This window comes from Mustela putorius, unplaced genomic scaffold, assembly GCF_011764305.1.
Source record: "Mustela putorius furo isolate JIRA1106 unplaced genomic scaffold, ASM1176430v1.1 tig00000738_pilon_pilon_pilon, whole genome shotgun sequence".
Lineage (NCBI taxonomy): Eukaryota > Metazoa > Chordata > Mammalia > Carnivora > Mustelidae > Mustela > Mustela putorius.
The window spans coordinates 4,636,345-4,660,020 of NW_025421463.1; the positions used below are offsets into that span (position 1 = coordinate 4,636,345).

Consider the following 23,676-nt stretch of genomic DNA (forward strand, 5'->3'; position numbering starts at 1 on the left):
TAATCTTATGTTCATTGCTTTAAATTCTCCATCAGGCATGTTAGTTATATCTGTTTTATTTATAGCTCCCTGGCCATGGCCTTGTCCTGTTCCTTCATTTGGGGCAAATTCCTCTGCCATTTCATTTTGTCTAAGTCTCTGTACTTGTTTCTGTATGTTAGGAGAGTCGGGTACAGCTCCTGTTCTTGAGGGTCATGGTTTTATGAAGACGACGACCTGTACTGCCTGTAATGCAGTGTTGCAGGGCCTGGTGCTTCTGGGAGTAACTCCAATGTGTGGTGCTTGCAGCCTCCTGTTGTGTCCTGGCTGCTTTATCCTTTAGGCCAGTTGTCTTCAGGGGCTCTCTCTGCCTGTTGTGAGTAGTGTCTGATCCCTGGCCTGAATGTGGTGGATTTCAACGAGGTATGCTCTGGTTTGCTGGTGAAATGAGACCTGTTGCTGCTACCACTGGAACCAAGGCCTTATAAAACTCCCGGGCTGGGGGACACAGTGTTGGCAGGGGTTTGGGCCAGTCTTCTGGGGGAGGGGTGCTCCATGAGCTGGGACTGAGGGAGTGTGAGTGGGAAGTGCAGTTCCATTAGAGCACTAGGAGGTAGGGCTTGGTGTAAGCAAGGTAGGTAGCAAGTGCTGATGCTGTGCTCATTCTCACAGGTGGCCCTGTGCTTATGCTGAAGGGTGGAGGAGAGAAATGGAACCTGCCAGTTCCTTTATTCCCACAGGGCTCTATCCATGACTGCTGCCTCTCTGGGACATGCTCTGAGATGAGCAACTAAACCTCCCACTCACAGTGTGTGCCCCAGATGCTCTTCAGATTGCTCTTTCAATGGTGTATGTCCACAGACTACTTGCCCTGCCTTCTCTCCAAGGACAGCTCCAATGTCCTCTGAGCTCTTCCAGAGCCAAGTATGCTAACCTTTCAAGCTCCAGGCTTGAAAGCTCCAGCCCTGCTGGTTCCAAGAACTTCTAAAATTTGGGCCGTCCTGCTTTCCAAGCCAACTCTTATGGGGATTTGTTTTCCCCTTGTGCTCCCTTGTGTGCTGGTTTGTGTCTTTGCCCTTCACTGGCACTGTGGCTCCCTCCCCACCACAGTGGCCACATTCCAGTTATTTCCCACGCCATGTTTCTGCACTTCTTACCTACTTCCATGTGGCTTCTTCCCTACTTTTAGTTGTAAAATTTGTCCTGACAGTCTTCAGATCAATTTCTGGGATACTTAGGATGATTTGACAGTTATCTAGTTTTATTTGTGGGATGAAGTGAACCTCGGGTTCTCCTACTCCACTAACATCTTCCCCTCCTGTGTCTTTTGCTTTTAAATTGTAGTCATCTTACTGGGTATGAAATGGTATCCCATTTTGGTTTTGACTCACATTTTCCTAACAGTAAATAATATTAAGCATCTCTTCATGTGTTTATTGGTCATCTGTATATCTTCTTTGGGGAAATGCCTATTTAAGTCCTTTGCCCATTTTTTGAAAAGATTATTTATTTATTATTTATTTGGGTGGGGGAGAGAGAGTGAGCACGACTGGTGGGGAGGGACAGAGGGAGAGGGAGAAGCAGGCTCCCCAATCACTAGAGAGCCTGAATTGGGGCTCAATCCCAGGACCCCAGGATCATGACTTGAGCTGAAGGCAGACACTTAACTGACAGCCACCAAGGCACCTCCTCTACCCATTTTTTAAAAATATTTTATTTATTTGACAGAAAGGAAGAGAGAGCACAAAGAGTGGGAGCGGCAGGGAGAGGGAGAATCAGGCTCCCTGCAGAGCAGGGGAACCCTGATATGGGACTCAAACACAGGACTCTGGGATCATGACCCGAGCTGAAGAGAGTGGCTTAACCAAATGAGCTACCCAGGCACCACCCCCCACCCATTTTAAAACTGGGTTGCCTTTTTGTTTTTGATTTTGAGTTACAGGAGTTCTTTACATATTCTGGGTACTAGATAGACCTTTATTGTATATATTGCTTGCAAATATTTTCTCCTATTCTATAGGCTGTCTTTTCACTTTTTTGATAGTGTTGTTTGATTGATGCACAGTTTTTAATTTTGATGAAGTTGAATTTATCTGTTTTTCTTGTGTTGCTTATTTTGGTGTCATATCTAAGAAGTCATTGCCAAATTCAAGGTCATGAAGATTCACCTCTATGTTTCTGCTAAGCTCTTAAGTTTAGGTCTTTGAGCCATTTTGAGTGAATTTTTATATATGGTATGAGGGAGGGATCCAACATCATTCTTTTGCATGTAGATATTCAGTTGTTCTAGCATATCTCAATTATTCTTAATTAAATACACGTTAAAGCATTATTTTTGAAAGGAAAAGAATGATTCTGATAAAGAGGATGAAAATGCTACTATGAGCTTGGGTAACTGCCAAGCCATCCCTGGTTTGAACAAGCACTGGCTTTGAAATCAGTAGAGGAAATAACAAAACCCGAATTTTAGCAGTTAGCAAAAAAGACTGGAAGAGAAAAGGAAATCAATGGCAGTTCCATTAAAAACTCAGTGGTGCTTGCTGCTTTGCTGAAAGCAAGCGGACTCTGCAGAAGAGTTTCACCTTTGTGGCCGGCAGGTGGAGCTCCAACCAAAGGAACCCAAGCCACTTAAAAAAAATTTTTTTTTTCTTTCCTTTTTTTTTTTTTTAAAAAGATAAATCAGCTGTGAGACACACTGCAACTAATTCAAGCAGGGCAAACTAATGATGGAGGACAAAATATCATGAAAGGGATTATTCAGTGAAGGAAATAAGCCATTTTGCAGTTTTAGATACAACAATTTGATAAATTCTTTTAAAAAAATGGTCCTGAGAATTTTGTATCGGGGAGCAGTATCTCCGGCTTTAAACACTAATGAGAGTAGGGAAATTTCAGGGCTCACTGTGGTTCACAGGACAATCCCTAGTTTATTAGAATGGATTAAGGGAGGGGTCCAGTATAGAAGGGCAATTGCCCTGCCTCTCCCTTGTTATATAAATGGCCACTGCCTCCTGAAGCTGCACGGAGGCTGTGGAGGTAGATAGTACTGCCCTGGTTATCTGATGAAGGAAATGAAAACCCTGATGGGAAGCTCCTTACTCAGGTTATGACTGACACTGTAATAAAGGATTTCATATATGACTTTGTTGTTGGACCCCAGGAGGATGTAAAAAGATAGTTTCAGATCTTTAATCTAAACTTCCTCCTATGGATAATAAAAAGATAATGAGTTTAGCACTTCACAGGAGAAATAAAATCCAGTAAGAAAGAGGACATGCAAAAGAATAAAATTGGGCCCTTGTCTTTTTTGTTGTTGCGTATAAGTTCTTTATGTATTCTGTATATTAGAATGTTATCAAATATAGACTTACAAATATTTCTCTTGTTTATAAGTTATCTTTTTACTCCTCTGATAATGTCTTTTGATGCACAAAAGTTTTAAATTTTGATGAAGTCCAATTTATCTATTTTTGTTGTTGTTACTACTGCTTTGGGTGCCATATCCAAATCCAAAGGTCATGAAGATTTACCCAAATGTTTCTGCTAAGAAACACATACAAAAATTAACTAAAAAAAATGGATCAAAGACCAAAACATAAGAGCTAAAACTATAAAACTCTTAGAGGAAAACATAGGGGGAAAGCTTCATGACCTAGGTTTGGCAATAATTTTTTTCTGCTATAACACCAAAAGCATAGGCAACACAAGAAAAAACTGGTAAAAGTTGTATGATTCTACTAGGCAAGTTCATAGTAGGCCTGAGGTTACTAGAGGCTGGAGGGAGGGGAAATGCGAGTTACTGTCTAACGGCTGCAGAGTTTCTATGTGGGACGATGAAAAAGTTCTGGAAATAGATAATGGTGCTGGTTGCACAACAGTATGAATGTACTTAATGCCACAGAGTTGTACACTTAGAAATGGTTAAAATATTAAATTTTAGGTTATATAAATTTTAGATTAAAAAAAAACACAGCAAATGGAAAGAAAATAAGAAAGGGGCAACAATTCAGATCCTGAAACAATTCAGTTTTTTTAATGTTTAATTGAAAATGAAATAAAAAGGCAGAAACTGAAGAGTGCCAGGCTTTGATAATTTTACAGTAAGGCAGAGAAAAGGTTACTGCCTCAAACTTCTCAGAGTATAAAAATCCCAAGGCAGATACACTCAATTTATCGGAGTTTAGAGAATTTTAGAAAGAAAAACATTCCAATGAGCCACTATCACCAGATGTAAAAATACTGGCTTTTAATATAAAGATAATAATGGAAAAAGAAGATTGCTCTGCTTCATATCATGCCAGGTCATCTCTGGCAGGGAACTCAAGACATTTTAACAAATGGGTGAGCGAATGGCTGGAAGTAGAGAAGAAACTCTTTTAGATCTACTGAATATGGAACACATTATGCAGCACTAGTCTGGGGCTGCAAATGAACCCCTTAGGAATGACAGAATTAATTCAAGGCAATGTAGGGATGCTACTATGAAAAGAATAAAAATTAAAGTCTGTTTGAAAGCTGGAATGTATGGGGTGCTTGGGTGGCTCAGTTGGTTAAGCGACTGCTTGAGCTCAGGTTATGATCCCAGGGTCCTGGGATGGAGCCCCACATCGGGCTCCCTGCTCAGTGGGGGAGCCTGCTTCTCCCTCTCTCTCTGCTGCTCTGCCTGCTTGTGCTCTCTTGCTCTCTGTCAAATAAATAAAAATCTTTAAAAAATAATAATTTTTTTTAAAAAGCTGGAATGTATGATTAAAAAAGAGAATACTGTGATGTCTCCCTGACTGTATAATTGATATGAATGTAATGTTTGAGTAAAAATTCCTCCCCGTACTTGGTAATAAGAAAAAAGGAGAAACTTGGATCCTCCCTTCATCTGGCACTCCCCAGACCTGCAACCTGGGAACCTTTAAAATTAACCTACGCCAATTCAGCTAGTAAATTTGCAACATTAGTGGATACTTTGAAGGCAGTAAGAAATTACTATCCTAAATAAAGGAATGTCAGATGCAAGTAGATTAGTGTCCATAAACGAAGTGACACAGGCCAGCGTGGCCAATAAGGAAGACTGATGAATCAGCTCACGAGCAGCGGACTATAGGAGGCTCCATAAAGCCACACCCTTTAGAGCCTCAGCTGTCTCCAGTGCAGTCCCGACCATTCAACTCATATAAGCTAAAGGTGACCGGTATTCTCTATTGATCTGGCTAATGCCATTTTCTCATTAACAATTACCATCGAGAGCCAATAACAATTTGCATTCATGTGGACTGGTTTACAACATACAGTATTACCTCAAAAATATTAACTCTTCTGAATACTATCACAATCTGACGAGGCAGGACTGAGATCTAATTTAGCTGGACAATACAATAAATTGCTGGTATTATTAATTTCTTTTTATTTTCCCTTTTATTTTATTAAGTTTTTAAAAGAGGCTCCATGCCAAGTGTGGAGCCCAGTGTGGGGGCTGAATTCAAGCCCAGGAGATTAAGACCTGGGCTGAGATCAAGAGTCAGAGGCTTAACTGACTGAGCCATCCAGGCACCCCAGAATTATTATTTTCACCTGAAACTCCAGATCAAGTTAAAAGTGACTTTCCTATGGTCATAAACCATATGACTGACTGGAGATGACTGATTAACCGTGCTAGAAATACAGGGCTGTACAAAGACTATGGAATTTGGGGAGATTACATGGGTTGGAGCAATCTGTGACATATTACAGACCACGAGGAACAAAGTGTTATCAGTTCCTGACCCTCACATCAAAGAGGTTCAACAACTCCTACTGCGCCTATTTGTTTTTTTTAATTAGTTATTTATGTATTTATTTTTTAAGATTTTATTTATTTATTTGACAGAGATCACAAGTAGGCAGAGAGGCAGAGGAAGCAGGCTCCCTGCCAAGAGAGCCCGATGCGGGACTCGATCCCAGGACCCTGGAATCATGACCTGAGCCAAAGGCAGAGGCTTTAACCCACTGAGCCACCCAGGCGCCCCACCTATTTGGTTTTTAGAGCAACCATACTTCACTTAGGGATGTTGTTGGCCCCAATTCATAAAATCACAATGAAAAAGGTGTTATTTGATTAGGGCCCTTAACAAAAAAAGCCTTCTTAGAACTGCAGAAGGCTATGGCTTAAGCTATTATGCTAGGACCATACGATCCTCACACTGAAATGATATTAGGAAATGTCAGCCACTGCACTCATAACAACTGGAGTTTCCAGCAAAAGCCATAATCACTATTCCAAGATGACCCTTGGCTTTGATATTAAGGCATTTTGATGTTGCTTTCCACTCTGTCTTTTGAAAGACAGTTGCTCCTTTATTTTGGGACATTTGTTGAGTTTGCCCCAATAACAAAAAGACTTATAAGAGCAAATTAAGACCTGAAATACATATCATATCACTGCTGATGTCAGAAAAACATTACAGTAAGAAGGGCGATGCCCAAAAAAGTTTTATCATGAAATGTAAATGCACTAGATAAAGCATGATACCGGGGAACGGGAGAGACTCATATTTATGAGCCTTTTTTCCTTTCCTTTCCTTTCCTATGAGCCTTCTTTTCCTTCTCTTGTTTCATCCACTGACCAAAAATGCCAGGTAATTGGTCTGGTTCACAAATGGTAGTTTCAGAATTGAGAGTAATTCTGTACAGAAAGCAGGTGCTCTGAGTCCAGCAGAAGGGAAAATCCTCACGGAACAGGGTAATAACAAGTCAGTCCACTGAGCTGAATTATATGCTGTGTTCTTACCTGTGATAGAACTAGATACAAATAAAATTCCTGCTATTTGGGCAAATACTGATCCTAGGCTGTTGCCAATTGCCTTGCGATTGGTCTAACAAATGGGCCATAAATAACTGGAGAGTAAAAGAGCCCCACATGGGAAGGTGCTGCTCTTTGGAAATCTCTAATGAAAAAACATTTTTTGTTGTTAAGATTTTATTTATTTGCAAGAAAACAGGTGAAAGTGAGACAGAGAGAGCACATGAGTGGGGTGGGGAAGGGCAGAGGGAGAAGTAGACTTTCCGCTGATCAGGGAGACTGATGTGGGACTGGATCCCAGGACCCTGGGATCATGACCTGAGCCAAAGGCAGAAGCTTAACTGACTGAACTGCCCAGGTTCTAATTTAAATTTAAATTCTGAGGGCAAATCAAAGCAGGCCATAACGATGCTTACCAAAGAAACCCAATGCCAGGGTTTGAAGGTAACTGCAATCAATAAATTGATGGCCTAGTAAGTTCTCTTGAAATGGCAATGAAGGTCCATGAAAGGAATGGGACGTGGAGGAACTCCAGTCAGGTAGCAATGCACAAAACAATGACAAAGACCACTGGACTCACTGAAGCTCAAAAAAAAAAAAAAATTGCATTAGTTGCCAATGGTACAATCCCATTTTTCTGTACTTATCCAATCTGTCCCCCCTACTACTGGAAATGGACTAACCAGAAAATTCTACTTCAGGGGGAAAGGTGTGGGTTAAAATTAGTGATGAAAGAAGGAAGAAAGGCCAGATTGTTGCTGAGGGGAAGGGAGCCAATAAATGAGTGCCACGGAAGGGAAAATCTAACATAATTTTGGAGCCTAAAGAGATGCTTAAAGCAAGAAAGTAATATTTTCTCTTAGCTTTGATTTAGAAGCCTGTTGGGGCAAAGGACTCTGACAGAGTCTCCTTTTCTGAAGAGCCTTTTTGGCTCTTTTTGAGCTGAACAATAACTATCCTAACAAATACACTTCCCAGGGTGACATACGTCCTCAAAATGGATGAGGAAGTAAAAGGGAGCTCTGTCAACAAAGCAAATGCTTTTTCATTCTCATTTCACAGGACGCATCTATTATAGAGGAGCTGTGCTGGGAAGCAACCTGTGTTGTAAAATGTTTAGTGGGCTGAATTTGATTTATCTTGCCTTTCCCCTGACACGGGGCTCGATTCCAGAACCCCAGATTCATGACCGGAGCCGGGAGCAGATGCTTAATCACTGAGCCACCCAGGTGCCCTGGCGTATTTGTTTTTAATGAGGAAAGACATACTGCTGAAAAAGACCTACGGAGGGGCGCCTGGGTGGGTCAGTTGGTTAAGCAACCAAGTCCTGATTTCAGCTCAGGTCCTATTATCAGGGATATGAGATCACGCCCCAGTATTGGACAAATTTTAAATAGGACTAGAGTGCCTCCTACAGTAGATCATAGGGATGCCTGGCTGGCTCAGTCAGTAGAGCATGAGGGGCCTGGTCTCAGGGTTGTGAGTTCAAGTCCCACATTGGGTGTAGATATTACTGTGGGTTAATTCCTGAAATGAACTTGAGCCGTTTTGCTAAATTCCTGCATGGCACTGACTCTGGTAGAGACACAGCATGAAATACATTCATTAAAAGTATTGTGATGGCAATAAATACATGAAAAGATGCTCAACATCGCTAACCGTTAGGAAAATGCAAATCAAAACCACAGTCAGATACTCTTTCATACACTAGAATGGCTATTATCAAAAAGCAGAAAACAAGTGTTGGCATGGATACGAAAAATTGGAACCGTGTCCATTGCCAGTGGGAATCTAAAATGGCACAGGTACTAGGAAATCTAGTATGGTGGTTCCTCACAATACTGAACATAGAATGACCATTCCATCTACTAAATCTACGTCTGGGTATATATGCAAAAGAAATGAAAATAGGGGCTTGAAAAGCAGAATGTGCATAGCAGAATTATTCACAATTCCTAAAGACAGAAAAAGCCCAAATGTCCATCAACACAGTAACAGATAAATAAAATGCTGCAGATACATAAAATGGCATATTATTCAGTCTTAAAAAGAAGGGAAATTCAGGGGTGCCTGTGTGGCTCAGTTGTTAAGCACCCGCCTTCAGCTCGGGTCATGATCTCAGGGTCTTGGGATAGAGCCCCGCATCGGGCTCCCTGCTCTGCGGGGAGGCTGCTTCTCCCTCTCTCACTTTCCCTGCCTGTGTTCCCTCTCTCGCTGTGTCTCTCTCTGTCAAATAAACAAATAAAATTTTTAAAAAAAAGAAGAAGGGAATTTCTGATATTTACCACAGCATGGTTAAATCCTGGAAATATTTTGCTTGATGAAACAAATCAGAAATAAATGAACAAATATTGTATTGGTGTGTAAGTAGTCAAATTATAGACTCAGAAAATAATACGGTTGTCACCAGAGGCTAGAGGAAAGGAGAAATGGAAAGTTATTGTCTAATGGGTAGAGAGTTTCAACATGGAATAATAAAAAAGTTCTGGAGATGTATTGTAGGGGTGATGGCATGACAAAGATGTCACTGAACTGTACACTTAAAAATGGCTAAAGTGCAGGGACGCCTGGGTGGCTCAGTTGGTTAAGCAGCTGCCTTCAACTCAGGTCATGATCCCAGCGGCATGGGATCGAGTCCCACATCGGGCTCCTTGCTCAGCAGGGAGCCTGCTTCTCCCTCTGCCTCTGCCTGCCATTCTGTCTGCCTGTGCTTGCTCGCTCTCTCTCCTTCTCTCTGACAAATAAATAAATAAATAAATAAAATCTTTAAAAAAAAAAATGGCTAAAGTGCAAATGTTATGTTATATATATTTCACCGCAATTAATGAAAAGTGTTACAAGGAATTGGGGGCAGTTTGTACCAGTTTCTGAATACTTTAAACAGTGAGATTAATGGTTTGTACTTGGTCTCTCTTTGAGCTCTCTGAAGGGCTTTGCTATTGTACAGCAGGAACAGGACAATATGACCAAAACCACAAAAATCCCTAGTTGAGATTCCATTTTGGGTTCCCTGGTTCCAAGGTGTTCCGTGTGTACATTTGTGGTTTCTTATCCATGAGAGGAAAATGCATTCTGCCCAGCCCTTCCTGAAGACCAGCACGACAACAAGAGCCTGCCCCTGGCTGCTCTGGACCCTTCTGTGAGACAGCCACTGACTATGACAGGTATTCTTACTTTAATGCTGTTGCTGTACTATACCTCTTTCCTAGAATAAATTGTATTTTAGCTTTGCAAGCACTGTCATTTTGGGTCCCAGGTCTTCCTTAGCAATCAAACTGTGTTTAACTACCACTATTACTGTAGTTACTATAAGGAAAGGAAATACAATGACTTAATTTATGTTGTTCTAAGGAGAAACAACTAAGATCATGGGTGAAAGATACAAGAAGGCAGATTTATCTTGCCTTGTGAGGTACTGACAAGTCTCTAGACATGTTCATTAAACATTAAAGAAGAAGGTAGATGCTCATCTACTATAAGATTACTGCACTGGGCACCTCAAGGTACCCACTGAAACATAAGAACTTAGATTTTTTAATTTGGAAAAACTTTTTCAATAGGAACCATACCTGTGATGTTAGCTTCCCAGCAATCTGCATTCTCTCAATTTCTGCAGGAGATTTGATCAGCCGGAGGCGCTGTACCAGCTGCTGGACAGCTCGAACCTTATTCTTGCTCCTGGCTTTGACTTCAGTCAGATGCTGCATGTAGTCAGAGTGAAGCTGTGCGTGAGGGGGCCTCATCCAGTCATACCAGACCATATTTGTCTCATCTTAAAATGAGCAGCAAAAAAAAAAAAAATTTAAAATAAAACTAACAGCAACAAGAAATACCAACTGTCATGAACAAGAGTGAAAATTACAAAACCCGTGATATATGACTTTCAAGTGTTTAGCAAAAACTCTCAGGACTGAAGCAACTGAAGGGTGATTATGTATCATTGGAAAGGCTAATTCCCTGCAAATGGCAAAATATTCTGACAGCAAATACACAGCTTCTCTGCCCCCAAACTTCAGAGTTCCTTATAAAGATGGTAGATGGGGCTAAAGCTTTTTCTCTAGCTTTGATTTCATTATTTATTGAAATTTAAAGAACTCCACAACTGAGCTAGAGGCACTAGTAAATACCTGAACGTAAGAGGACAGAAAAAAAATACACAGATCCTGACCTCCTCGTTAAAAGTATTCTTTCTTTCCAATCTCAGTGTTAGTGAAAGGAGGTTCTCATCTCATTTAGGAGCAATTCTACACAGCAATGCAAACACTCTAGTGGATAATGTGTGCTAACCCACACTTAACTCGAAAGCCTGGCCTTTCCCATCTGTCATATATTCCCATTTAACAACCACATTCTCCTCCTAATTCTAGAGACACAAGGAACTGGTCTATATGAGCCTCAGATATAAGATGTGAGGACTCATGTTGAGAATCACTTACACCAGGTCTCCATTCATCCTTTTCTTTTTTCCTGATGTGGCCTAACAGCACCATTCCCATACTGAAGTCTGAAGGGCTGTATGTTTTATATAAAGAATTTGGGACAGAAGAGGGGGAAAATCCTAAAAATTTTGGTTGGTTATGATACAACCTCCTGAATATTTTCATTTTAAAATAAAAATGGTTTTAAGTATATATTACAGGTCAAATGCTAATTTTATAATAGAAATTTAACTATACTTTTAAAACAGTAAAACCACCTCTACTACCTGTTCTTAGTATATGAAATCAGAGCCCAACATTTTTTGGCTTTAATACTTTTAAATAAATATGATTTCATGACTCTTTTCCTTCGCCTACTACTTTTATCTAGTAAACTACTAACATTAAAAATGGTGAATGAGTGGGGCGCCTGGATGGCTCAGTGGGTTAAGCTGCTGCCTTAGGCTCAGGTCATGATCCCAGAGTCCTGGGATCGAGTCCCGCATCGGGCTCTCTGCTCAGCAGGGAGCCTGCTTCCCTCTCTTTCTCTCTCTCTCTGCCTGCCTCTCTGTCTACTTGTAATCTCTGTCTGTCAAACAAATAAAATCTTTAAAAAAAGAATGGTGAATGAGAAATACTTTTGAGAAATACACTTGGTATAAGGTTTTATTTAGCATACTGGGTTGATGAAATGCACAGTCGAAGAAGACAGCTAACAACTAATTAAAAAAATAAAGCTAAAAAGAAAATGATTCTGTGTCCTACATTTATGAAGACTTTGAAGATATAAAAAGTTCTATGAATTTAGTTGAGTAATTATCTCTGTAAAATAGAGAATACTTGCATAAGGCAATGAAAACAATTCAAACATATTAGAACTTGCATATTCAAATGAGTACATTCTTTCAAAGGAGTCTTTGCAAGAAACAAGTCCAATAAATTCCACGATCATTTGAAACAGTTTTGGAAATCTCTTTTAGAAACAGACTTCAGAAATGGTTTATAACATAAACCATATAAGAAAATCAGACTATAATTTTACAACCATACGTATTTTGCCTAAAATTAGTACCTTCCAACTTGATCAGCTATCTATTTACCAAATTTGGCTCTAAGTGACTTGGGACACTTCAAAAAATAAAATAGGGAAGCATTTTAGAGCTGTAGATTTACAAGAATCACTAAAGACAGTTTATCATATAGTATAGGTTCTGAAAATTTCCTGAAAAGGGATCCTAAAACACGAGTGATTATAATTTTACCAGAATAAATGTAGAGAAAATGACTATTTTGAGGAGTGTGGACTCAATTGTGTACTATAAGAATTACCTGAGATTCCTATTTAAAGTCAAATTCTCATGTAGCAGTTTTGGAGTGGGGGCCTAAGACTTTACATTTCCAATGGTCTATTATGTATTTGTAATTACAATATGTGTCACCAGGTAATTCTGATCATTCTTTGAGAATACTGCTTCCTTTTGAAGAGTTGGCAGAATAATCATTGGTGGTCAGAGGTCAATGAACTGGTGGTCAGTAATCTTGAAGAGTGACCCATGCTCATTCTCCACTTAAGTGTTATGGGAAAGATGTAAGATCCTTTCATGGTGCTCAAGGAAATGCTACTATGATAATCATTTTAGAAAATTAAGAACTTCATCTATATAGGCAAGAAAGGTCTTACTCCCAAATCTGGCCTGTGAGTTGACTTCTGCTCCCACGTGTTACCTTTCAATTTTGGTACTAGATGTTGAAATTCTTCCAGGGTATAGGCTTCATCCACTCCTGTTAAAGCTATTGCTCCATCGGTGCCAGATCGTGGGCCATCCCAAAGTTCTCGACTAGGGTCTCTCCGAGGCACAAAAAGCATGGCCTTATGTGCTGGTAATTGCTTGCCAGGGAGGCTTTGAAGAACGAGAATGCTATCGGGCTCTTGGAATCCACACAGGTACAGGAAATTGTTGTCTTGGTGGAAAGTATAGGGGATATCATTGCTCATGTAGTATGTAGGGTTGGACAGCAGAACCACTGTCTGGTCTGTCCCACTCTGCCCTTGTGTTTCCTTGTGGATCAGTGTCATTAGTTTGTGCCTGCGAAGTGCATATTCCACTTGAGATAGTCCTGGTGTCACCTCTCCTAGAAATAACAAATAACAGTGATGCTCTGCATTTATATAGTGACAAAGTACTTTTAAGGTAGCTTAATATAAGACGAAGACACCAAAGTTCATTTCTTCAATTTATGTCAAATCTCCTGATAGTACAGGAGATGACCCAGGTTTCAACTTTTCTATTCCACTGCAAAAAGGCTGGAAGAAACGACAGTTAAATGTGGTTCTGCTGGAAAACTGGGATCATGACCCCCTAAGAGCTCTTTCATTCTTTTATTACAATCAAATATTTATTGAACATTATTATGTGGCAGGCATTGTTACGCATATAATTAAGGTTGACCCGAAGTATCAATATAAAACGTGAGAAGGATGATATTACCTGTGTATGACTTTCCTGAAAGAATGTAAGCTCTATAAGGACATAGATTTTTGTCTATTTAATGTTATATTCCCAGAGCCTAGAATAAGAACTGGAATATACTGGGCATTTGATAAATATTTGTTAAATGATGTATAGTTTTTAACATAATAGAGTTTAAGGTCCAAGAGCTTTCCCCAATTTCAAGAGATAAAATAAATTTCTCCTTCTGAATTTCCAGTGCATAATACTACCCTTCTAATAGGACTTTTCACTCTCTACTTTGTATTAGCAATAGAGCTGGGTAACAGAACCTCCTTGATGTTCCTTCCCTGAGGGAAAATCTTTGTATTTTCCAAGTGGGGCCATCTTTATATTTTTGAAACACTTGATAGTATTATCTACCTCTTGGGGCTGTCATGAGAAGCAAACTTGATAAAGCATGTAGTTCTTAAGGAATAAAGATTCCCTAGAGAATGTTTAGAAGCTATGAATTCAGGGGCACCTGGGTGGCTCAGTTGGTTACACTTCTGATCTTGATTTTGGCTTAGGTCATGATCTCAGGGTCATGAGATGGAGCCTCGGGTAGGACTCCATGCTCAGCAGGTAGTCTGCTTCTTTCCCTCTCCCTCTGCCCTGCCCCTTGCTTGAGCAGGTGTGCTCTCTCTCAAATAAATCATCTTAAAAAAAAAATAAATAAAAGCTACAGATTCATTTTTCACTAAACTGCACATAGGCACACACAAATTTCTGACATAAAATTTCAAGAGTCTCTGATTCACTTAAGCCTACTCCCAAAACTCACATTGGGACCTGTGTTATGAAATGTTAACATATTAGTTCTCAATATTAGTACCCAGCAGACTGCCTGGTTGCTAGCCCAGTGATAACTGGGTGGTTTTTCCCTTCGGCAATGGAAATTATGCGTGCTTTCACTCTAGGTTGCAAAGCAAAAGAACTACTAAAAAAAACACTCATGAAAGCTATATCCCTCAGCCTACACTTAGCAATATTAATAGTAAAATGCCACCTAATGCTTACTGAATGTTTCTTATGTGTCTGGTACAATTCTAATTACTTGTAGGTATCAACTCATTTAATCTTTACATTGACTTCATGATGTGGATTACTATTATTTCCCGTAGTAGCTGGTTTCCATATCCAAGTATGGAAAGATAGCCATGTAGATACTGCTACATGAAAAAGTTACAGTACAAGAGGGGTAATATGACCCCAATTATTAAACAAACAAACAAAAACAAAATAAAAAGAGAGGGAACGCCTGGGTGGCTCATTGGGTTAAAGCCTCTGCCTTCGGCTTGGGTCATGATCTCGGGGTCCTGGGATCAAGCCCTGCAGTGGGCTCTCTGCTTGGCAGGGGGTCTGCTCCATACCCCCTCTCCCACTCTGCCTGCCTCTCTGCCTACTTGTGATCTCTGTCAAATAAATAAATAATATCTTTAAAAAAAAAGATAAAAAATAAAGAGAGAGAAAAAAAGAATTAGGAAAAAAGCCCCCAATTTCTGGGGTGCCTGGATAGCTCAGTTGGTTAAGTGTCTGTCTTTGGGTTATGATCCTGGAGTCCCAGGATCAAGTCCTGCATCAGGTTCCTTGCTCAGCGAGGAGTTGGCTTCTCCCTCTCCCTCTGCCCCTCCCCGGCTCATGCGTGTATGCGCTCTCTCTCTCTCAAATAAATAAAGTCTTAAAAAAAAAAAAAAGAAAAAAAAATCCCAAATTTTATAGCGGCAATCTACAGGGACTGAGTTAAGACAAAGATTTTCTTTTTAACATGCTTTATTTATTTATTTAGAGAGAACATGCACCAGTGGGGGTGCAGAGGGCATAGGGAGAATGAGGCAGAGAATCTTAAGCAGGCTCCAGGCCCAGTGCAGAGCCCAACACAGATATCTATCTTACAATCCTGAGATCATGACCTGAGCTGAAATCAAGAGTCAGATGCATAACCAACTGAGCCACCAGGTGCCCTTTTTAACATGCTTTTTAATATTATTTGAATTTTGTTTCAATGAGTATATACTCTCATAGTTAAAATCCCAAATAAAGAGAAAAAGAGGATAAAAGAACATGGGCAGTCCATTCCATACACATAACCTACAATGGTTCTCTGTTGTCCACTAGATCAAACTCCAACTCTTAAGTAGATTTTAATGCTCTCAACCAGGTGATTCCAATTTATCTGGTCAACTTTTTAAAGAAAGTTTGAGATATTATTTACACAGCATACAATCTACCCATTTAAATGTACAATTTAATAGTTCTGGTATTTTCACAGAATTGTACAACATTATAAAAATCAATTTTAAAGTATTTCATCACTTCCAAAATAAATCCCTGCCCATGAGTAGTCACTCCCCCTTTCCTCCCAATCTGCCCGAGCCCTTGGCAACCACTAATCTATTTTGTCTCTATGGATTTGTCTACTGTAGACATTTCATAGAATGAAATCACATAATATATTGTCTTTGGTGATTTGGCCAACTTTTTTCTTATCATTTCTCCAATTATTTTGAAATTAATTCCTTCTTATGTCTTCCATAGGTCTAATCTGTTCTTTCCCTATTACTTTGTTTACAATGTGTCCCTTTTCCAAAATCTCTTCTCCCTCTGTAGCAATTCCACTCCCCAAGATTTGAGGCTCAGTGCCTGTTTGTTTTTAGACACCTCTCATTCAAAAGGCTTTCCTGATGAGGCCAGATCATGTTGATTTGTTCCTCTGCATTATTTTTTTAAGTTGTTTTATTTTGTTATATATATATATATATATATATATATATATATCCTATAGTTGTATATAAATGTAATCATAGCACACTGAACTCTCTCAATAAATATTTTCCCCCCTTTCCTTTGCTATTTGACTTGTCAACTCCCTTCCCTCCTCCTACCCACATGAACACCCCATCCACACTTGTAATCTAGCATGTATCCTTTCCTATTTTTCTCAATACTCCTATACTGCATTTAGGGGTTTTTGGTCACTCGTGTTTTATAGACATGGGATACTACATTCTTCTGTATCTTGCTTTTCTACCACAGTGACACCTGACAGAAATCCTTCCCACCAAATCATCTTGCATAGTTTCAATTCATTCTGTTTGATGTCTCCATCTATTTCTTAGGGTGATGTATCATAACCTATTGGTCCATTTCTATACTGGTGGGCATGTATATTATTTTCAGCTTTTCACTGTAACAAATAAGTACAAAAACATCTTTGTACTTATTTCTTGGTACTTTGATGCCTACGTACTGGTGCTTTTAGTTCTATGGGATAGTCCCAGGACAGATTTCTGGGTCAAAGACTTCTAAATTGTTCTTAGTACTCATGTTCAGTACATGTAACTCAGTTGTTTATGAATGCCTTGGAACAGTCTAGTTTTACCTCTGTATAATTTGTCTCTCCAGCAAACTCTACAGTTTGCTTTCTGTTAATAAAATATTTTTATTTATCTACAAGGAAAAAAAATATACACTTTTATTGATGAAGTTGGTAACAAATAAAAGATAAGTAAGCCAACACAGTCAGTTCTGGAAGAGCTCACACTGCATTTCTCACCCCCCCGCCCCCAAATTGAGCTGGCTAAGAGTCCTCTAGGGCTTGTGGGCATAATACTGAACTTTGTACCAGAGCCCAGGAAAAGCTTAACTATTTATCTCTCTGCTAATTATTCATGTTAAGTCTCTCACTGTTACCCAACACTGGACATTTCCCAATGTACCCAAGCAGTAAATACTTTCATAAAAGTAGAGGCTGGTTATAATTTGCAGCTCATCCAACCTTTCCTTTTTGTCTTCTCCTTTCTCTCTATAGTACATGTAATAAAACTAAATTAGAAATCAATTCTTTTTTTTTTAATTTTGAGAAATAAGGAAATTCACAATTTTAGTGACTTTAATCTGTGTTCTCTTCTGTTCTCGTTAATAAAAAAGCATATACAGAGATATACTAGAAAGTAACTTCTGAAAAAAGATACAATTATTTGAAAATCAAAACAGGATTGGAAAAGTGTCTTTTACTCCCTTCAAGATACTCCTCTCCTAGGTGCCCTGGTGGCTCAGTCATTAAGCATCTGACCCCTGGGTCGAGCCCCTCGTAGTGCTCCCAGCTCTGCAGGAGTGTCTTCCTCTCCTTTCCCTCTCTCACTCCTCCTGCTCAGTTCCCTCTCTGGCTGTCTCTCTGTCAAATAAATAAAATCGTAAAAAAAAAAAAATTCCTCTTCTTCCTGAATCCGATTTCATACAACTGACTACATGAGAAACATTTAAAACACTGGCTACATTTTCTAAGCTTATGAATCATCAACACTATGGAGTGATCATTAACTAAATGCTTTCAAACTTCTAAAATCTCAAAGTAACAAAGAACTCTTTGGTCATGACAAAAAATTTTCTTTGGTCAAGAAAAAAGACTTCTTATCACTTGAAGGAGGAAATAAAAAAAGGTGTGATAAAGTAATAAACCTTAACCCTACAGGTAAACCTGGCAGTTGTTATGGCCTTTGATCATAAAACTAACCATTGTAATGATCAGTCTGGCCTGAATTTCTTCAGATAAAACAGTATGTGAATAAGAATGTCTATTTGTAACTGTGTGACATTGTAATGCAGTAAAGAACAAAGTATTTTATCATGTGGAGTCGATTAAGGATAGAGGGGCTATTCTAACAATTCTTTACCAATCAAATGCCTCCATATCACAATCCAGATTCTGCAAATAGCAAAGTCTCACAATCAACTGAGATTCTACAGCTAAGAGGAAAAGCTCTTCCAGAATATTCGGGATTGGACCTCTTAAGAGAGTAAGAAAAATGTTCTTCATATTTAATCAGCCAAGCAGAAAACCCAAAGAGGAAAGTTTTACAAAGACTAAAAATAGATGGAAAGATGCAAGTCTTTGCTACAACCTAGGTATGTATTTTAATTATTTCCTAAAAAAATACCTAGATTAGGATTTTAACATGGTCTGATCTTCAACCAGAGTTCTTAAAATGAATTCTTTAATATTAGGTAGATTTTATTGTTTACAAGAAAGCAGTTTATAAACTGATCTATTACTATCTAGCTGGAGAACAGGGGTTAAAAAAAAGGTTAATGATAAGTAAAACCCAGACCCTCTCTGAAAAAAAGAAACGACCAAAGAAACAATAAAAAAAAAGTACTCTGAAAAGATTTTATTTGCATATATTGAGCGAAACAAGCTTGGCAGAAAGAGTACATATTGTATGACTGCAAGAAGAACCTAAACAATCCATGTAGAAAGAAACGGGAGCAATGGTTAAGGACAGAGTGGGAACTGACTGGAGCAAGAAGACTTTTTGGGGTGATGAAAACGTTCTATATATCTTGACAGGTGTGTGAGGTATACTGGCATCTACCTTTGTCAAAACTCACTGAATTCCTCTTTATGATATATAAATTTGAGATTTATGCAATTCATGATATGTAAATTTCACATTTAAAAAAGTATACTACTCTTGGGGCACCTGGGTGACTCGGTGGCTTAAAACCTCTGCCTTCAGATCAGGTCATAATCCCGGGGTCCTGGGATGAGGCTCTCTGCTCCGTGGGGAGCCTGCTTCCTCCTCCCTCTCTCTGGCTGCCTCTCTGCCTACTTGTGATCTATCTCTCTCTGTCAAATAAATAAATAAAATCTTAAAAAAAAAAAATCTTGACAAAAAAAGACTTTTTAGAAGTTCCAGATAGTATTCTCCAGCACAACTGTTTCGTATTTTGAGGTTAAGTGTGGACTCAGTCAGACTTTTGCGAGTTGGAATCCTGGCTCAACAAATTACTGAATGACTTGGGGAGAGCTACCAAACTGCTTTATGTTTTCAGTTTTCTCCTTTGTAAAATGGCTATAATAATAGCAATTACTTCTCAAAGCTGTAAGAGGATTAAAGAAGTTAAAATACGTAGAACGGGAAGCAATATATAAATATTACATACAATTATTATCACCATAAAGAATTATGCTTAAAGACGTTGTCCTTCTGGTATATCTATATAGATATCTATATAGATATATAGAAGCCCTGAAAGTCTTTGGCTTTCTCTCACAATAAGAATGAGGCTCAAGCAATTCAGAAGCTTATTATTCAGTTCTATGTAAGATTCCTGATTCTTGTCTACAGCAGAGTATTGCTGATCTTACTTCAGAGAATTTCTCAATATGAATGGGAGATATACACAAAGGTTAAAGAGAAATAGAAGTTATTTACTTTTAATATATCAGTATTTAAAACACGGGAAAATCATTATATCTCAAATTATTTTTTCTTCCAGCATTAAAAAACAGAGAAATACTCCATAATTCTGCACTAGATGGCAGTTTATGGAATTTCTATAAGCTAATTATCATATAATGGTAACTGAAATGAGTAATCAACAAACCCCATACATACAGGTTAAATACAGGTTTATTTGCCTGTCAATTTATACATGAAACCACTTCAGTCTTTATTCTGAATTAAAATCTACTTGAGAAAATGAAGAGGAAAATATGAACAATACAAATATGGGATTATTTTTAAAATTCCATAGGTACACAGGAACTGAGTAAAGAAAATGTATTACTTGGGACACCTGGGTGGCTCACCATTAAGCATCTGCCTTTGGCTCGGATCATGAACCCAGGGTCCTAGGATTGAGCCCCAGATCAGCCTCCCGGCTCAGCAGGAAGCCTGCTTCTCCCTCTCCTGGTTCCTCTGCTTGTGTTCCCTCTCTTGCTAAGTCTGTCAAATAAATTAATAAAATCTTAAAAAAAAAAAAGCCCTTCCCTTGAGATTCTGATCCAGTAAGTCTATAGGATCATGATATGTATGTATGTTCTGAAAAAGCTCAACCAGTGGTCCAGGCAGATTCAGACTACCTGGAATTTGTCATTTCTTGGACATAAAATTTAACCTTTTAAATAGTGTAAAAATCTAGGGCGCCTGGGTGGCTCAGTGGGTTAAGCCACTGCCTTCGGCTCAGGTCATGATCTCAGAGTGCTGGGATCGAGTCCCGCATCAGGCTCTCTGCTCAGCAGGGAGCCTGCTTCCTCCTCTCTCTCTCTCTGCCTGCCTCTCTGCCTACTTGTGATCTCTGTCAAATAAATAAATAAAATCTTAAAAAAAAAAATAAATAGTGTAAAAATCTTACAGCGCCAAAAGAAATCTTGATCCTTTAGATATCGAAGTCAAGCATTTTAACGAAACTTAAAAAAATATACCCTTTGCTCAAGGTATAACTACAACCAAACTTTGACTGAAAGATGGAGAACTAATTGGTTCTGACACTTCTAAAGGAAGAAGATTCAGGAATTATTATCTAGCACCCAGTCTAGAACCAACCTTTCCATCATTTTAAATATTATACTTGACAGTAACATCAGCTGTTCCATCTGATGATAAAGGACAAAGAGGTAAGTGGTAAAAGCATTCCCTCAAATTGTGGGCCACACAGCTGCATCCTCAATACTTCCCGATGAATCTGTTCACTATTGTAGTTGAAAACCAAGTGGTTCTGGGTATGTTGGACAAGTCATTCTGACAAGCCCAACTCTCTGAACAGCACTTTTTCTTTTCTTTCTTTTTTTTTTTTTTAAAGATTTTATTTATGTAACGGGGCACCTGGGTGGCTCAGTGGGTTAAGCCACTGCCTTCTGCTCAGGTCATGATCCCAGGGTCCTGGGATTGAGCCCTGTGTCGGGCTCTCTGCTCCGCAGGGAGCCTGCTTCCTCCTCTCTCTCTGCCTGCCTCTCTACCTACTTGTGATCTCTCTCTGTCAAATAAATAAAATAAAAAAGAAAAAGCTAAAAAAAAGATTTTATTTATGTAAATAAATAAAATAAAATAAAATAAAAAAGAAAAAGTTAAAAAAATGATTTTATTTATATGACAGACAGAGATCACAAATAGGCAGAGAGGCAGGCGGGGGGGGGGAGGCAGGCTCCCTGTGGAACAGTGAGCCCGACGAGGGGCTCGATCCCAGGACCTGAGCAGAAGGCAGAGGCTTTAACCCACTGAGCCACCCAGGCGCCCCTGAACAGCCCTTTCTTAAAGAGCTATGAACTATATCACATATTGCAAGATTAATTGTGCCCAAGAATGTAACAATGTTAGAAATACAGTTTCTTGGAAATAATGCTTTATTAGGCAGTGATTCTTCCTATTCTCTGATAAACTGTAGTGTTTATGTGAGTTGAACACCTTGCTATTCTCCTGATGACAGCGTTACTCCTGTGGCAATGTCTGGGAACTATGTAACTATCTATCTGCACAGATACTATAAAAAGTAGACTCACAGTTTATAACATCATATAGCTCCTGCATAGAATCACTTTTTCCCTGTTTGGGTGGTAAGTGGCAGGCATATTAGTGATCAGGAGGATGAAATGACATTTTCTGTCTCTACAAACTTAGTCCTCAGCACTGGGATGGCAATGTAAAAAAGAAGAAATTGGGGGTGCCTGGCTGGCTCAGGCAGTAGAGCATGTGACTCTTGATCTTGGGGTTACGAGTTCAAGCCCCATGTACGGCCTAGAGATTACTCAAAAATAACTAAGTAAATTCACACATACATAATTTAAAGAAGTAAGTTTTAGAAATCACTAGGAGACCTTGAGAAAGTCAGTCTGATTTTTTATTTCCATCTCAAGCAGTAGTAGCACACCAAAACAGAATTCCTTTATCTGAGCCATTTTGCTGAATATTTTCTAGGTTACTTTTGCTTCAGGAAACTTGGGTGGATATGGCCAGGAAAAATCCAAAGGAAACAGCTCCCCAAAATTCAGAAAGAGCTGATCCAATAATTTCGTTTCTAAGAATTTATTTTTAAGAAATAATTGATCAGTATACAAATATACACATGTGTATACACACACACAGACACACATACTTCTATATAAAAAAATAAGTCCAGAAAGATACATACACCAAAACCTTAACAGTGGTTTTCTACGAATGGTGGAATTTTAAGTGATTTTTTAAAAAATATTTTTACCTGTATTCTCTAACATTTCTACTAATATATATGGGCCTTGTATAATAATTACAGAAAGGACTGAGATATGTTCCAGAAGTTTTAAGTACTTATAAGCACTGGGAAAACAGGCCAAACATGATACTTTCTGAAGCAAACCAAGTAAGAGATGATATAATTTTATACTCAAAACTAACAGACTGACTACCTCTGTGAAAGAAATTTTAAAAACATATATTATATGCCTTTTATTTTTTCTCAATAATTTACTCTTTCTCCACACCACAATCATTTTAACACTTCCATGTCTATCTACATAGAGAAAGACAAGCGATTAATACTTTGGACACTTACATAGTTTTTGCCTCCAAAAACTGTATACCTGGTTTAACACTGATGATTCTATCTTAAAATTCCATCTACTTCTATTCCTTTTTAGTCCAATGTCTAAAACCCTATGTCCAGAAGAGTCAAAATTATGACAAACATCTCTTTTCCTCCCATAGCTGATATGAACATAATACATTTATGAATATATATGTGTGTATATTTATTTACAGTCATTTTTATACAGTTATCATGCACATAACATACACAGCAAACAGTTTAAATACTGGGGCCATTATCTTGACCATATGATTACTAGTTTCAAGGCCTAGAAAATGCAGCTCACCATGTAAAAATATCTCACCACGAGAAATCAGTAATTTTCAAAGCTGGTAAAACTCAATGTCAATTCTACTTTTTTAAAAAAATGAGACTACAGGTAGGTTGATAGGTTAGAGAAATACTTAATACTAACTGGAATGCGAGTAAGCTTACCTTACAGCTTTGAAAAACTCTGATTTCTTGTGTATTTCAGTGGTGAGCTGCATTTCCTGAGTCTCAGCCGATTTCCCAGCAGAAATTCCAGTCTGAGGAAGAATCAGCAAAAGGAAGCCCTCACTGAGAGACACACTGGTATCATTCACTGAGTACAGACAGCGAAAGAGGAACATTTCTAAAGGCAATTTAGATTATTAGTCTATATACTTACATAGCAAATACAGATTTAACTTTG

General features: G+C 38.7%; 1 protein-coding gene across 4 annotated transcripts in view; it reads right to left on the minus strand.

The window, feature by feature from the left end:
- The window catches only part of XPNPEP3 (X-prolyl aminopeptidase 3), a 76,500-nt gene that overhangs the window by 34,839 nt on the left and 17,985 nt on the right, over positions 1-23,676 (minus strand). For 2 of the 4 annotated variants that reach the window (XM_004771269.3, XM_045083797.1), the window contains exons 3-4: positions 12,892-13,299; positions 10,318-10,520 (exon numbers count right to left, since the gene is read on the minus strand). In XM_004771269.3, the coding sequence (XP_004771326.1) occupies positions 10,318-10,520; positions 12,892-13,299 (611 nt within the window). Of the gene's footprint in view, positions 1-10,317; positions 10,521-12,891; positions 13,300-23,438; positions 23,587-23,676 lie in introns of all 4 variants that reach the window. The other 2 variants (XM_045083798.1, XM_013045132.2) reach the window with 2 other exon arrangements.